Source organism: Galeopterus variegatus, unplaced genomic scaffold (assembly GCF_000696425.1).
Source record: "Galeopterus variegatus unplaced genomic scaffold, G_variegatus-3.0.2 Scaffold1415, whole genome shotgun sequence".
In the NCBI taxonomy this organism is placed as follows: Eukaryota; Metazoa; Chordata; class Mammalia; order Dermoptera; family Cynocephalidae; genus Galeopterus; species Galeopterus variegatus.
In genome coordinates, this window is record NW_007727526.1 from 224,651 (window position 1) to 238,061 (window position 13,411).

The following is a 13,411-nucleotide window of genomic DNA, read 5'->3' on the forward strand; positions in this document are numbered from 1 at the left end:
GCGGGCGGTGCCGAGGTCGCGTTGGATAGGTCCGGGGATTTGGGGCGCGGGGCCGGTGCGCCCCCGGAGCTCACCAGGTGCGCCACGGCCGAGCGCACCCGGCTTAACATGCTGCTTCCCTGCCCCGCCCTCGGCCGTGGCCCCGCCCCCGAGCTGGCTCCGCCCCTCGGCCCGGGGTGGGCGGTGCTCGCTGCTGCCGGCCTTCTACACAGCACGTTCCATACATTAGGACATTTATACCTCACACCAACCCCTCAGGGTGGATTTTATGATACTCATTTTACGGATGAGGCAGGACTGGACGTTCCTGTCATTTACATGGGTTGCTCCAAGAGGTCACACAGGCAGTGAGAAATTCACACCCATATCAACCTCTTGACGACCAAGCCCGCTTCTGTCTTAAGAACCAAGCTGATTTCTCCAGATCAGGGAGGAAGGGTTAAGAAGGAGATGAATGGCAGAGAGAGAAGTGGGAGCTCCTCCCCTCCCACCCTCCTCCTCCTGGGGCAGAGGCTGTGAGCAGTCCGGGGATGCTGAGTAAGCTCTGTGGCTGCCTCCAGGGGGAGACAGAGGCCAGGCTAAATGTTTGCCCAAGAGGAGGAAAAGCCTGTTCGATGGAAGAGTAGGACTGGGCCCAGCCCCTGGTGGGCTGCCTCTTCTTTCTGCCTTCTCCCCTCTTGGAGAGGGTGGTATTGACCGGAGCTCTGTCCCTAAAGCTGGTATCAAAGGATTGATCACTAGATCTCCAGGACACCACCAACCCACACACGGTTCAAATAGGTGCAAGGGCCTTGTGGCCCTAATGCTAGTTGGTCCTAATGCGAGCTTTCAGGGACCACTGGCACCCAGTTCGTGGTTGGGACTCCACCTCTGGTCTCTGTCAGAGGGTACTTCCTGACCATGTCCCCTTCTGTTCCCCAGGCTAAACTGTGTCCCAAGGAGGGGTGGCTTTCCTGGCAGCTTCCAAGTAAAAATCCCACAATGGTCATTCAGGTTTGTAGACTTGCTAACATTATGCCTGAACTTTAGGAAGAGAGAGCCAGAGAAAAAGAAGTCACAAGAGAAAACAACAACAAAAAATCAGACCCAAAGGCACATAGAGCAGCAAAGGCAGGCAGGGACAAAGAACAGGCTGCATATGAGTGTTTCCCACCTGTCTGAGAAAACTGGAACCAACTATCAGATAAAAGGCATAACAGCAGTAGCAAGCCAAAAACAGAGGGAAAAAATATAATTCCTGGTTATTTTTATTATTCAGTGTTTTGGGGACAGTTTACTTACCTCTTCTCAGTGTCACGCAGCTCCCTATTCCCTCTCTTCACAGCATCCACCATAGTGTGGCTGCAAGTGGGCCACAGAGCCAGGGCCCAGAGACCTCCCCCCAGCTCTAGCACCAGCTGTTTAGCAGGGAAGTCCACGGCTCCCTTAGGCTCCAGAACAGCCTCCCAGCCATACCCAAATCCTAAGGATCCTCTCTCTGAACCTCTCACCTCCTATTCCTGGTGCCATTACACCTCCTGTGTCTTCAGACTGCCCAACCCTGGTGAGAAGGTTATCACTTCTACTCATCCCTGAGGCAGCAGAAAGTGAGAGGGAAAAGGAGGTGGAGTGGGAAGAAGCAGGCTTGGGAGAACGTGAGGCCTGAATCAGCGAGGGGGACTGGGCAGCCTCAAGACAGGCTCCTTTATCCCAGGCCACATGCAGTGGCTCAGGGCCTAGTACTAGGTTTCTTGTCTCTTGTCTCTATATTAGGCCAACCCCAAAGCCCCCTTAAACTAAAAGGAGTGTCCCTTTCATTAAGACACAAATTCATAGAAAACTTCTCCCTCCCATTTACCTAATAGTTTCACATCCACAATATAACCCTGTAAAGAATTATACAATTGCAATTATATTACAATTTTTCTTTTCTTTTTTTTTTTTTTTTTAAAGATGACTGGTAAGGGGATCTTAACCCTTGACTTAGTGTTGTCAGCACCACGCTCGCCCAGTGAGCGAACCGGCCATCCCTATATGGGATCCGAACCCGGGGCCTTGGTGTTATCAGCACCGCACTCTCCCGAGTGAGCCACGGGCCGGCCCTATATTACAATTTTTCTGATGAAGAATTTGGATCTCAGAGTTTGGTTTCCAAGTTGGTATTCACACAGGGACCATTAGCCAGCCTATTTTAGCCCTCCTGCCTGGGGCCCCCCACCCCTCCTACTCCCTTCCCCTGGGGGCACCACTCCTGGGGTAGAGATATTTACCACAGCTTCCTGAATAATAATCTAGAAGAGTGTTGTGCGACAGAACTTTGTGCAATGGGAATGTTCTGTATCTGCTCTGTCCAGTTCGTTAGTCCTTAGCTTCATGTGGCTATTGAGCCCTTAGCATATGGTGATAATGAGGAACTGAATTTTAAATTTCATGTAATTAATTTAGATTTAACTTAAATAACAACATGCAGCTAGTGGCTACTGTATTGGACAGTGCCGTTCTAGAATCTTCAAAGCTCAAAAACCATGAGGGTCTGGGCAATCGCTCTTCACTCCCAGGCCAGCCACCTCCCCCCGTCTCCCGCCTCCCACGAGCCACAGTCCTAGGTGCCACCAGACCTGCAGGAGTTTGGAGGATTTCCTCGGAGGTAGTCCGGCCTGCACCAGGGAGATGACCATGCGGACGGCACCTGCGGAGGCCGATGTCCTCCCTTCCCTCCTCTTGCCCTCAGCCACCAGGGGCCGCTGCGTCCTGGCCGTGCCGGGCCGAGCGCCCCGAGCTGTCCCGAAGGAGGCGGCGGCGCCCGCGCGGGGCTGGAGAAGCGGGGGCGGCCCCGGGCGATCAGGAGGCGGCGGCGGTGGCGCACTCCCCGGCCTGCCGGCGGAAGCCTCGGTAGAAACCCGCCTGAGCTCTACAAGAGCTGGCGGGGTCGGGCCCTGAGCTCCCCCGTGCCCAGAGGCGGGCCCGCCATTGCCGGTGGAGCCCCGCCGTCCCGGGGGCGCAGCAACTTGGTGAGGGGGACAGGGCTCCGGACAAGACAGCACCCGAGCTGGCAGCTCCCGCCTGGAGTCCACCTTTCGGGGTCTTGGTGTCAGGCTCAGAGGCTCAGAGGACCTCAGGGTAGCAGGTCGAACCAGTGGGCACTGCCGTGGGGCAGGTAGGTCCTAGGTGTGGGGGCTCAGAATTTGGAGGACAGAGTGGGTGCTGGGGGGAGGGTGATGGAGGAGGTGGGGGAAGCTTGAGGTTCTCGTGGTTCACATCCTCAGCCCCTTGCTGGTATGCCGGCTACCCACTCAGCCTCAACATAGCTTGGACTGGGGTTTGGGGAAAACAGGCTAGAAAACTGAGGCAGGAACGTGAAAGCTGAAGAAGAAATCCAAGAAGCTTCTTTCTCCAGCTCTCTCTGAGGGAGGGAACAGAATGCCAGAGATCCCGGCCCAAATCCTTCCCCACCCCCAATCCCTCCGTTTTGGGGGCCTTGGGGTTCATGGGTCAGATGGGTGAGTTGATTAGAGGGTGTGGCACTCAGAGAGAAATAGGATCACCCGAGAGAAGACAGTTTAATGTGGTTGTAATGGTGAAAACGAGGGTTCCCAGTGGGGGCAGGGAGAGGAGATACCTGCTCAGAAAAGAGGGGCATCAGGAAGGGTGGGAAGCTCTTTGCCCAGGGAGCACACCCATCCCTGGGGTATCAGCGCCACTTCCTCCACCTGCCCACACAGCCCCTCTTGGCTTTCTCTCGATCCCGGGAGCTAGGACACAGGGTGCTCTGGCCTTCCTGGGTGGGCCCCACCGTCCTGTGTTTCAGTTCCACCCTTCTTGAGGCTGAGGGAGGAGAGGTCCTTAAGGAGAAATGGAAAAGCTGTTGCGGGCTGTGGCCTCTGAGGCTCAGCGTCCTGGAGAAGCCCATTCTGGCCCTCTGGAGTGGGAATGGGGTTGAGGGTGGCAGAGTTGAGCCCATTCCATGGGAGTCCAGGAAGCCAGTACCATGGAGGCAGGAGGTGGAGACAAGAAGGAGTGAGGGCCCTGGATGCCTCTTCCAGCAAGGGATCCGTCAGGTTCTGCTCCTTCCCTGACCCTCGCCAGGGAGGTGACAGTACTGATTCTTAGACACCTCCCTACCACCACCCCTGCTTCATTCCTGGGACAGAGAAACTCCCTCAGGCCACTCTTCTCAGGCTCACCACCCTACATGTTCTCAGAGTCTGCGGGACCCCAGCAAATTCCCAGTGCAGAGGGAGAGACTCTATTGCCTGCCCTGGCACCTGGGAACAGCTTTGGAATTGGGCTCTACTTCAGTGCCCAGTCTACCCCCATGTCCTCTCCCAGGTCCTCCTTCACCCCTGCGGGGCCATGAGCTCCCTCTGTTCTTTGCAGCCCTCCAAGAATCTTTCCTACTTGTCTAGGTGGAGTGAGTCTGAGGCCAGTAGATGAACAGACAGAAGTTGAAAGGTCTAAAAAAGGTGAGTGAGGAGACAGTTGAAGATGGAGAGGAGGGTGGACAGAGCTCAAGCACCGTATCCCAGGGAGCAGCCGGGTCCTGGCATTTGGTTTGGGTGGTATTCCCAGAACTGTGCTGGCACTGAGGGAGCCCGGCAGTGCCCCAGGGGCTAGCAGAGCAGCAGAGGCAGTGGTCCAGGCCCACCCCTGAGCTAGTGGCCCTGTGGCCCCCTGGGGCAGCTCTCAGCTGTTCTGTGCCTCTGCTTCCCTGTGATTCCCACCATTTCTAGCCCACCCTCTGGGATAGATTTGGGAGGCCCGAACCATCGAGGATGGAGGAGGAGAAGGAAAGGGGAAGAGAGGAGAAGCCAGGCGGTGCAGCAGGCGGTGCAGCAGGCATAGCGCAGGCCTCTGGGCTCTGGACTCTTCCATATATACTGCCAGGCCTTGGCTTGGGCAAGTCGTTTGACTTCTATTAGCCTCCATTTCATTTTTTCTTTTTTAAATTTAAATTTTGTTTAAGTTGCATTGCTGCTGTATTTCCATGGTTTGAAACTCAAAAAGTAAAAAAGAAATCAGGAGAAAAATAAGTCTTCCTTCTACCTTCATCTCCCAGCCAACCAATTTCCCTTCTTGGTGGCAAACAATGTTATTAGGGGTTTTTGTGGTACATTTTCCAGTGCTAGTTTATGCATATTTGAGCAACAGAGATAATCCCTCCCTTTTACACATTTTGTCCACACCACCCTACACTTAGCTTTTTTCTCCTTTACGGTGTTTTATCATTGGAGATCATTGCATGCATCAGTACACAAAGCATTTCCCCATTGTTTTTTTACAGCTGTCTGGATGGGACTGCATTTGTACACATTCTGTACAACATATTTAGCTAGTTCTTTACTGATGGTTGTTTAGGCTGTGTCCAGGCTTTTTGAGCTTTGGTTTGCTCATCTGTAATCATAATCCTGCTTTGTAGGACAGTCGTGAAGGATTCAAGAGCATGCACATGAAGAGCTTGGTCAAGTGCTCAAAAAGTAGGAGACAGAATTATTGTTACTCCTATGTCACAGCACTCCATGGGACCATATCCAATTCATCCTCCAAGGCCCCCTCTTAAGTGTCATCTCCTCCACAGGCTCTCCCTTCCTGCTCAGGCCACTGTAGCACTCATCACTTCCTATGGTGGTTTTGTGCCAGGCTGAAAGCTGCCTGGGGTCATGGTGCACATCCCACCATCCTTGTACCTCCCAGAGTGTGTGGCACAGAGAAGGTGCTGGGGCTGGGCACCAGGTGAGCTCCTGCCTGGAGCCAATCAGGGTGTGTGCTTCTGTCCACAGGATGAGTGAGAGGGCTGCGCAGAACTGGAGCACAGGTGGCTGGCTGTTGGTACTGTGCCTGGCCTGGTTGTGGACCCTCTTAGCCTCGGCTTCCTCTCAGCCTCCTACTACGACAGGTTTGGGGGAGTTGGCAAGGCCTGAGGAGGGGGTTTCCCAGGACACCCTACCCTGTTACACAGCAGGCAGATCTCCTAGGCAGAGGAAAATCCACAAATTCCAGGGTTTCTGGCTCCTCCTATGTTCTTCACCCAGGAAACTCTGACCCCCTCTGCTGTCCCAGAGCCGAGAAGGCCTGGGCAGACCCATTGCTCACCTCCCTTCCTGGCTGGAAGGTGTTCTGCAGGAAGAGAGGCCCTCGGGCCGGAGCTTAAGTCTAGCCTCCTGGCCTAATTCTGTGGTTTTCCTTCGGGGATGGCTAAAGCCTGTGTAAGCGGATGATCCTCCCCACGCATTGTAAGCCCTGGGGCCCTTGCCCTCACCCTGAGGAAGCTGCGGAGGTGGGGGCTGGTGTGGGACTCCATCTTTCTTCTGTGCAAGGGCTGGCTCTGCCAAAGGGTGATGACTGTGGCCTCACTGGGGAGGAGGGCAGAACAGGAAGATTTCATCCACTCCCTCCTCCCCTGCCCTTGGAAATCTCTTGAATGGCCCTCCCCCGAGCAGAGAGGAGGGGCTCCAGGACAACCAGGGTGGGTAGGAACGTGCAGGGTGGGGGCCTGAGAGGGGGTCTGATCTTGTGCTGGCCCTTCCAGTCCTCATGAAGCAGGGCACCTGCGAGGTGATTGCTGCTCACCGCTGCTGCAACCGGAACCGCATTGAGGAGCGTTCTCAGACTGTCAAATGCTCCTGCTTTTCTGGCCAGGTGGCTGGCACCACGTGGGCCAAGCCCTCCTGCGTGGATGGTGAGTGAGAGGCCAGGACCCGGCGGGGAGGCCCTGAGCAGAGCCATAAGGAGGTCTGTCCAGGTCTCACCATATGCTGGGGATACAATTTCATACCCATCTCAGGGCTTTCGTGATCTGAGTCTTAAATGATGGGGCACGCTCGGGGGCGGAGGGCAGATGTGACCATCCCCATGTGATAGATAAGGTAAGCTCTCGTTATGTGCACCCCCTCCCACACCCACACCCACTGCCTGGCGCCTGCATAGACGCATTCCCTCACTTGCTCCTTCAGACATGGCTCTTGCACCTACTGCTCCTTTCCCGGCATCTTCCACATGCCTCCTGTCATTCTCAGCCCTGCCTTTACCCTCGCCTCACGGGGACGTGTGCATTGCTTCACACCACTCCCTGTCCCCGACCCACGCTGGTGTTCTCATGCTCACATGGCACCCCTATCAGCATGCCCACTGTGCTCACACACATGCCAGCTGTGCACTCCCAGTCTGTAGACCCCTCCAAGCAGCTCACACACTCACTCACACACACTGAGGGAATGTGATGAAGATTGTGCCTCTCTGCTAGGGACATGCCTGCCTTAGGGACCACTTCACCTGCCTTCATTTCTCACTATCTGGTGAGATGCAAGGATCAGTGGGTTTAAAGTTGATAGGGTTTTGTCCCCGGGCTGCAGCCTGAGTACTACTTCTCTGGGCAGCCTGGACTAGGGCAAAGACAAGAGAAATGCAGGGCTCAAAGCCAGGGGTGTGGAAACATGCACCTTATTTGCAGACCTTCTCTTGACTGCCTGCTAAGCTCGCAGTGAGCTTAGAGCTATGCTTCTGCCTCCTGTTCCCACAGCCTCCATCGTCCTGCAGAGGTGGTGGTGTCAGATGGAGCCCTGCCTGCCGGGGGAGGAGTGTAAGGTGCTCCCGGATCTGTCGGGATGGAGCTGCAGCAGTGGACACAAAGTCAAAACCACCAAGGTATCCGGGTGGACACCTCATTTCACCCCTCCTCTTCTGCTTTCACCTGGGATAGAAAAGGGGGCACAGGAACTCTAGGGGTCTAGGATGTCAGTGTCTGTATTAGTCCGTTTCTGTTGCTTATAACAAAATACTACAGAACTGGGTGATTTATAAGAAAACAAAATTTATTGCTTACAGTTTCTGAGGCTGGGAAATCCAAAGTCCAGGGAACACAGCTGGTGAAAGCCTTGGTGGTGGCAACAGTGACAGCAGGGTATCACATTGCAAAAATGGTGGAGCAGAGAGAGACAGTTCCTCATGCACTGTCCTTTTAAAGCCCTCAGAACCACACCCCTGACCCCATTATTAGTCTGTTCACTATGGCATGGCCCTACAAACTAATCACCTCTTTAAGGCCCCACCTTTCAATTACCATAATAGGATTTCCCACCCTGCTAACAGCCATAGTGGGGGCTAAGTTTCTAATACATAAAACCTGGGAGACACAACTCAAGCTTCAGGGAGTTTGCGGGGACATAGTCCAATCCACTACAGTGTCGCAAGGTGAGATCTGTGAACCAGGAGAATGCATCCCCAGACAATCGTTGCGGGATTGTCCTCACCCTAGGGATTGGAGTTAGGAATTTGAAATCCAGTGTATCCTTTGTTCAAATTCTTGATGTTTCATGTGCCTTGGTTCCCTCTTCTTTGCCTCCAGACAACGTCAGGTCTATAAAAACAAAGTGGACAATTGAGGAAATTATCTAGATAATTCAGGGAGGAATTTCTGCTTCTACCTAAATTCCAGGTACAGAAGCCACTCTGCCTACCCACCTGTGCCATGGACCGTGCCCCCACCCCTGCCCCACTCCCACTATTGTTAATCCCCTATACTTCATACCTACCTTGCTTTAGTCAAATTACTCTGTCTTCAGTGACAGCAACCAAGAGGATTATTATTTTCATGGTTTGCTGCCTGCCCCACAGACCAAGGAGTAATTAAAATTTTACCAAACTCATTAGTGGTTCCACATGTGTCATGGTTAACCAGTCACATCACTCTGTCATCACCATTTGCACAGATGAGTGACACTTCAGGGCAAGCTAGAGTTCTGCCTTCTGCCTTCCCTCCTTGCCACCACACACAGCAAATAAGCAAATGAAAAATTAGAGAAGGAAAGGCAGCCCTCAAGTTTCAAAGAGGGCAACCATTTTCATAGAGCACAGACCAAAAAGAGCTACCACAAGGAAAAGTTTGGCCAGATATAAAGTAGAGCATCCTACCTGTAGGTATGGAAGGGAGACAGCTGTTCTGGGTATATTTAAGACTAGAAGAAAGTGAGACCTACCACAGAGCTTGTTACATTTGTCACCATGTTGTAGGTTTGTGTGTGTAGCCTGTAAGGCTGATCACTGCACTTCCAATTTGGGTAGCTACTCTGAAGTAAACAGTGGTGAGGCTTGCCTGATTTATGTTTGCATGGTCCTTGCTTCCCCAGTCTGGACTGCTTTAGGGGGAGGAGATCAGCAGCAATGACCTCTAAGTGACCTGTATATCCTGGGGAGTCTCTGGCATGCTGGAATGGGATAGGCATTCCCTTCTCTAACCTCTCCCATGACTTGCTCTCTAGGTCACACGATAGCTCTAGGAGTCATGGCCCAGACTGGACAAGCTCGAATGAGCTATGGACTGAAGAATGCTATCCAGTCATCAGCCAGCAAATATGGAGATTCACTTACCTGGACCCACACTCCATGCCATATGCAACATCAGGCTTTCCAGGGGCATTTCCATTAAGCTGCTCAGCAGATATGAATGGATGTCCGAGCACATACCTAGTGTTGAGCTGGGCTCTCTTGTGGACACAAAAGAAGGTCAAGACACAATTACTGCCCTTAGGAAACGTCTAATTGAGTTGGGGAATTGATGACAGACAACTTAGATAATTTAGATTAAAGTGTGTGGTACCAGACTGTGGCTTCTGGGCTACATGCTGTGGAGATGGTGGGGGTTTAGGAATGAGACTCCCACAGCTCTTCAGCTACCCCCTGGCCATGGGGCACAAAGACAAGAGGTCATATTCATGACCCATCACCTCCGTCCTTTACATCAGTACTGAATTCCTGGCAAGCAGCTAACATTTTGAAGAAAAACACTCTCCCTTTATGATGGCGGAATCTCCTTTGGATGGGATCGAATTAACTTGGGGAAGAAAAGCAAAGATGTTTCCAGCAAAGCTTCTGCAGAGGCATGGCCTGGTTTGGACCATTCATTGGGTATGGGATGGACAGGACCTTAAAATCACCACCATCCTATCACCTCAGGTTTTTGTTTGTTTGCTTTTAACAGATAAGGAAACTGAGTCCCAGAGAGGTGTGGTGACTTGATTTACAGCTCGGACTCCCAAATCTCTAACACTACTGACCTTTCACTAGGCAGGATGTTGGGATTTCAACCTGGGCTTTCCATGTTGATATTATCTCAAGTACTGAAACCTGCAAAGTACTGGCTGGATAGCAGCAACATTTTTCTCAGGAAATGCTGGAGCAAGACTTTTACCGAGGTCACTGCTCTCCTATCTGAAATAATCCAGATTACTCACATGCCAGGATGTGGCAACTTGGTCTCCACTCTGCCTTTACCCCCCAAAATTCCAAAGAGGCCCCATGACAGCCCAGAGGTCATTCAGCCAGTTACAGCTGGGACGCTCTGAGCTGGCATCCCTATTGCCCGCTCTGACCCATCTCTTCTGAAGTCTTCAGGCTGTAACTCTCAGAGGTTCAGGCTCCAGGAGAGAGTCTTAGTGGGATTTGGGGCCAGTCAGTGTCCTCTCTGTTCCAAGGTCCCTGACGGGCAGGAGGAGTGGCAGGCTGGAGCCTCTGTCCAAGATTGAGGGTCAGCACAGTCAGGCTGGCACCCTGGATGGCCTGGAGATGACACACAGTCTTCACGGACCCAGAGGCATGGGCTATGGGATATCTCATCAGTAAGAAAATTGCATCCTCCATGACTACTAGGATCAAATCGCCAGGGCCTTAGGAAGAGGAATGTCTGTAGAGACCAACCTGGACAGTGCTGAATTCTGACCCTCAGAGAAGGCAAATCAGATGATTGATGATTTGGGGATGAGTCTTAGTTCCTTCCCCTTTCCCAACCTCCCCCTGCATTAGAACAGAGACTGTTTGAGATCCTCCTTCCTCATCCCACTGCAGGTTATTATTTTCTTTTTGTTTTGTTTTGTTTTGGGTCATTGGGCGAACAATGATGCCAGCTTCTCACTAGGCTATAGATATCAGAACCCTGACCACTTTAAATCTTTGCATATAGTGGAGTCAGGGGTGGGGGGTAGTCAAGAAGTTGGACAAAAGTTGTCATTGCCTTCTTCAAGCCTGGAGATAGAGGCTGGGGGTGGATTCAGGGGTTGGCGAACTTTCTAAAAAGGGCCAGATAGGAAATATTTTAGGCTTTATAGACCACATACAATCTCTGTTGGGTGTTCTTCTTTGTTTTGTTATTGAGGTTTGTTGGTTTTGTTTCATTTTGTCTTAAAAACCTTTTAAAAATGTTAAAACCACTTTTTGCTTGAGGGCTGTACAAAAACAAACTCTGGGCCTTTTCCAGAAGGCTGCTGACCCCAGTGAAGCTTCGAAGGCAGGCTATCTCCGCAGCTTGGGCCTGCCTCCCAGCCTCCTGGCTGCCTTCTGTGCAGTGGGAACCTGAGCATGAGGGCTGAGTCGGGTTTTGGTTTTTTCCTAATGCTCCTTGAGAGATTGGTGAGTGAATTATTTAGGCCACAAATGGGACAACTTTAGCAGAAACAGACCATAAGAGCCTGCTGTCCTGGAGGCCGGAATGTGGGCTTCTCCACTCCCTCTCCACCCTCAAGGCTGTCCAGGATGGATGGACAGGACTCCAGACCCCCAGTCATCTGCTGCATCCACGAGCCACTGGGCTGTGAGGTGGGGATTGAGCCTGAGAGAGTGGGGATGATGCTGTACAAACTCTCCCCTGAGCTGCCAACTACTGTCAGCCCCTGCCTCAGCCAAAGTCCAGCTGCCCTGACCTTTCCTGACCTCTCTCATCCCTGCTTATGAAGAAAATGTCTTTCCTTTGACCTTGCTGGACTTTGCTGATTCATTTTCTTAACTCCTCAGGGCCTCCATTTCCTCCTGACCTATTTATATATTTATTCAGTGGGCTTTGAGGGGTATCCTTTATACAGCTAGAAGAGCCCCACATAGGAGGGTCTGATGGAGAAGAGAAAGTGTCTCACCTCCCAGCAGTACCTCGCTAGGGTTCTGTTCCCAACTAAGTCAATTTTTGTGAGCATTTTGTAGCTATTACAATGACAGTTTAGAAATGTGAACTTTCATGAAGCATAGGGTTCCTGGAGTCATTTGTCTTTCCCTTCTACTCTTACTGGGATGGGGACTCACATTCTCTGAAGTAGCTGGTATCCCTGCCCTCCTAAGCCATGAAGGACTTAGGAAGGTTGCCAAATACAGGAGATCACGTGACTAATTTCTGTTGGCCTCCTGGCAGCTTCATTAAGGTCTGTGAGTGACATCCTAATTAATGTCCCCAGACAGTTGCCTAGATTTGGGGCCTCAGCTTCTTAAAATCACAGGCTTACAGCTAGAAGAGATTTTTGAGGCCAATTAGCCAACTCCCTCATTTGACAGATGAGGAAATGGAGGCTCAGAGAGGTTAGGTGACTTGCCCAAAATCACACAGCAAGCTGGTGGCATGTCCTGTCCAGTCATCCAGACAAGTGTTACATTCTACTGCTGCACACAGTATCTTATTCCAGTACAGGTAAAGAGCCTGAAAAGAAGCCAGGATTTTAGCAAGAATGAATGTGAAGGAGTCTCGTTCTAAAGTCATCCAACCTATGAGTGCAAGGAGACAGAATGAAGAAGGGCAGGAAGCATTTAGAGATATCTATACAGAAAGAAGCAAGTAGGTGCAAAAAGGAGGGATTAATATCACTCATTCAAAAGAACATCAGAACACCAAAGCACAGCACAAAATAATTAGAACAGAATTTATGCCACATCCAAAGCAATTGATTTTTGTTCTTTCTGGAGGAGACCGAATGGAGCCCCTGTCAATCTTTGGAAGATCTTAAGTCGGCCTTGATGGCTTCTGGGTTCTTTATACCCTACTGCAGGGGTCTGCAAACTAAAACTCATGGGCTAAATGTGGCCTGCCACCTTTGTTTAAAAAATAAAGTTTTATTGGAGCATAACCAAGCTTATTTGTTTATTATCATCTATGGCTACTTTTCTGCTACAACAGCAAAGTTGAATCATTGTAAAAAGACCATATGTTCACAAAGCCTAAAATATTTATCTGATCCTGTATAGAATAATTTTGCCAACCCCTACCCTAGTGTTTTTATTGAAACTTTCTCAATACAACCTTACAATCTGGAAAATGATGAGTCTGCATTGTATTCCTGTGTTGGGGGATTATTTTTATTTTATTTTTTTTTTACTGTGCCTGTGTCCCCTTTAATCCCTTTCAGTGCTACTTGTGATATCTAACAACCAAAGAATTGAAGACATTTAAAAAATAAATAAATTAGGGCCGTCCCAGTGGCGCACTGCTACAGTGTGCCGCTTGGGAGCGCGGCGGCGCTCCCGCCGAGGGTTCGGATCCCACGTACAGACCGGTGCCCGCTCACTGGCTGAGCGAGGTGCGGGCGCAGCACCAAGGGTTGCGATCCTGTTGCCGGTCCTGGTCCGGTTCGGGTGTGACACTGAGGGTTGCGATCTGTTGCCGGACACGAAAAAAGACAAAAAGGAA

General features: G+C 51.3%; 1 protein-coding gene across 2 annotated transcripts; it reads left to right on the forward strand.

Annotated features, from left to right (window-relative positions):
- Positions 1-2,997: 2,997 nt before the first annotated feature.
- Positions 2,998-9,394, forward strand: FAM19A3 (family with sequence similarity 19 (chemokine (C-C motif)-like), member A3). Of its 2 annotated transcripts, XM_008576847.1 has the most exons (6): positions 2,998-3,136; positions 4,386-4,442; positions 5,757-5,872; positions 6,506-6,655; positions 7,496-7,620; positions 9,234-9,394. In XM_008576847.1, the coding sequence occupies exons 3-6, from the start codon at positions 5,758-5,760 to the stop codon at positions 9,243-9,245; spliced, it is 402 nt and encodes a 133-aa protein (XP_008575069.1). In that variant the 5' UTR covers positions 2,998-3,136; positions 4,386-4,442; position 5,757; the 3' UTR covers positions 9,246-9,394. The 2 variants fall into 2 exon arrangements, with proteins under 2 accessions (XP_008575069.1, XP_008575070.1); XM_008576848.1 differs by lacking the exons at positions 2,998-3,136; positions 4,386-4,442; positions 5,757-5,872 and adding an exon at positions 5,633-5,709 and having other exon boundaries at positions 9,234-9,320.
- Positions 9,395-13,411: the final 4,017 nt, after the last annotated feature.

Excerpts from the sequence above, each read along its gene's own strand:
- FAM19A3 (XM_008576847.1), top strand. The coding sequence starts at position 5,758 with ATGAGTGAGAGGGCTGCGCAGAACTGGAGCACAGGTGGCTGGCTGTTG. Across the intron at positions 5,873-6,505 it reads TCAGCCTCCTACTACGACAG|TCCTCATGAAGCAGGGCACC; the intron begins GTTTGGGGGAGT and ends TGGCCCTTCCAG. Across the intron at positions 6,656-7,495 it reads CAAGCCCTCCTGCGTGGATG|CCTCCATCGTCCTGCAGAGG; the intron begins GTGAGTGAGAGG and ends CTGTTCCCACAG.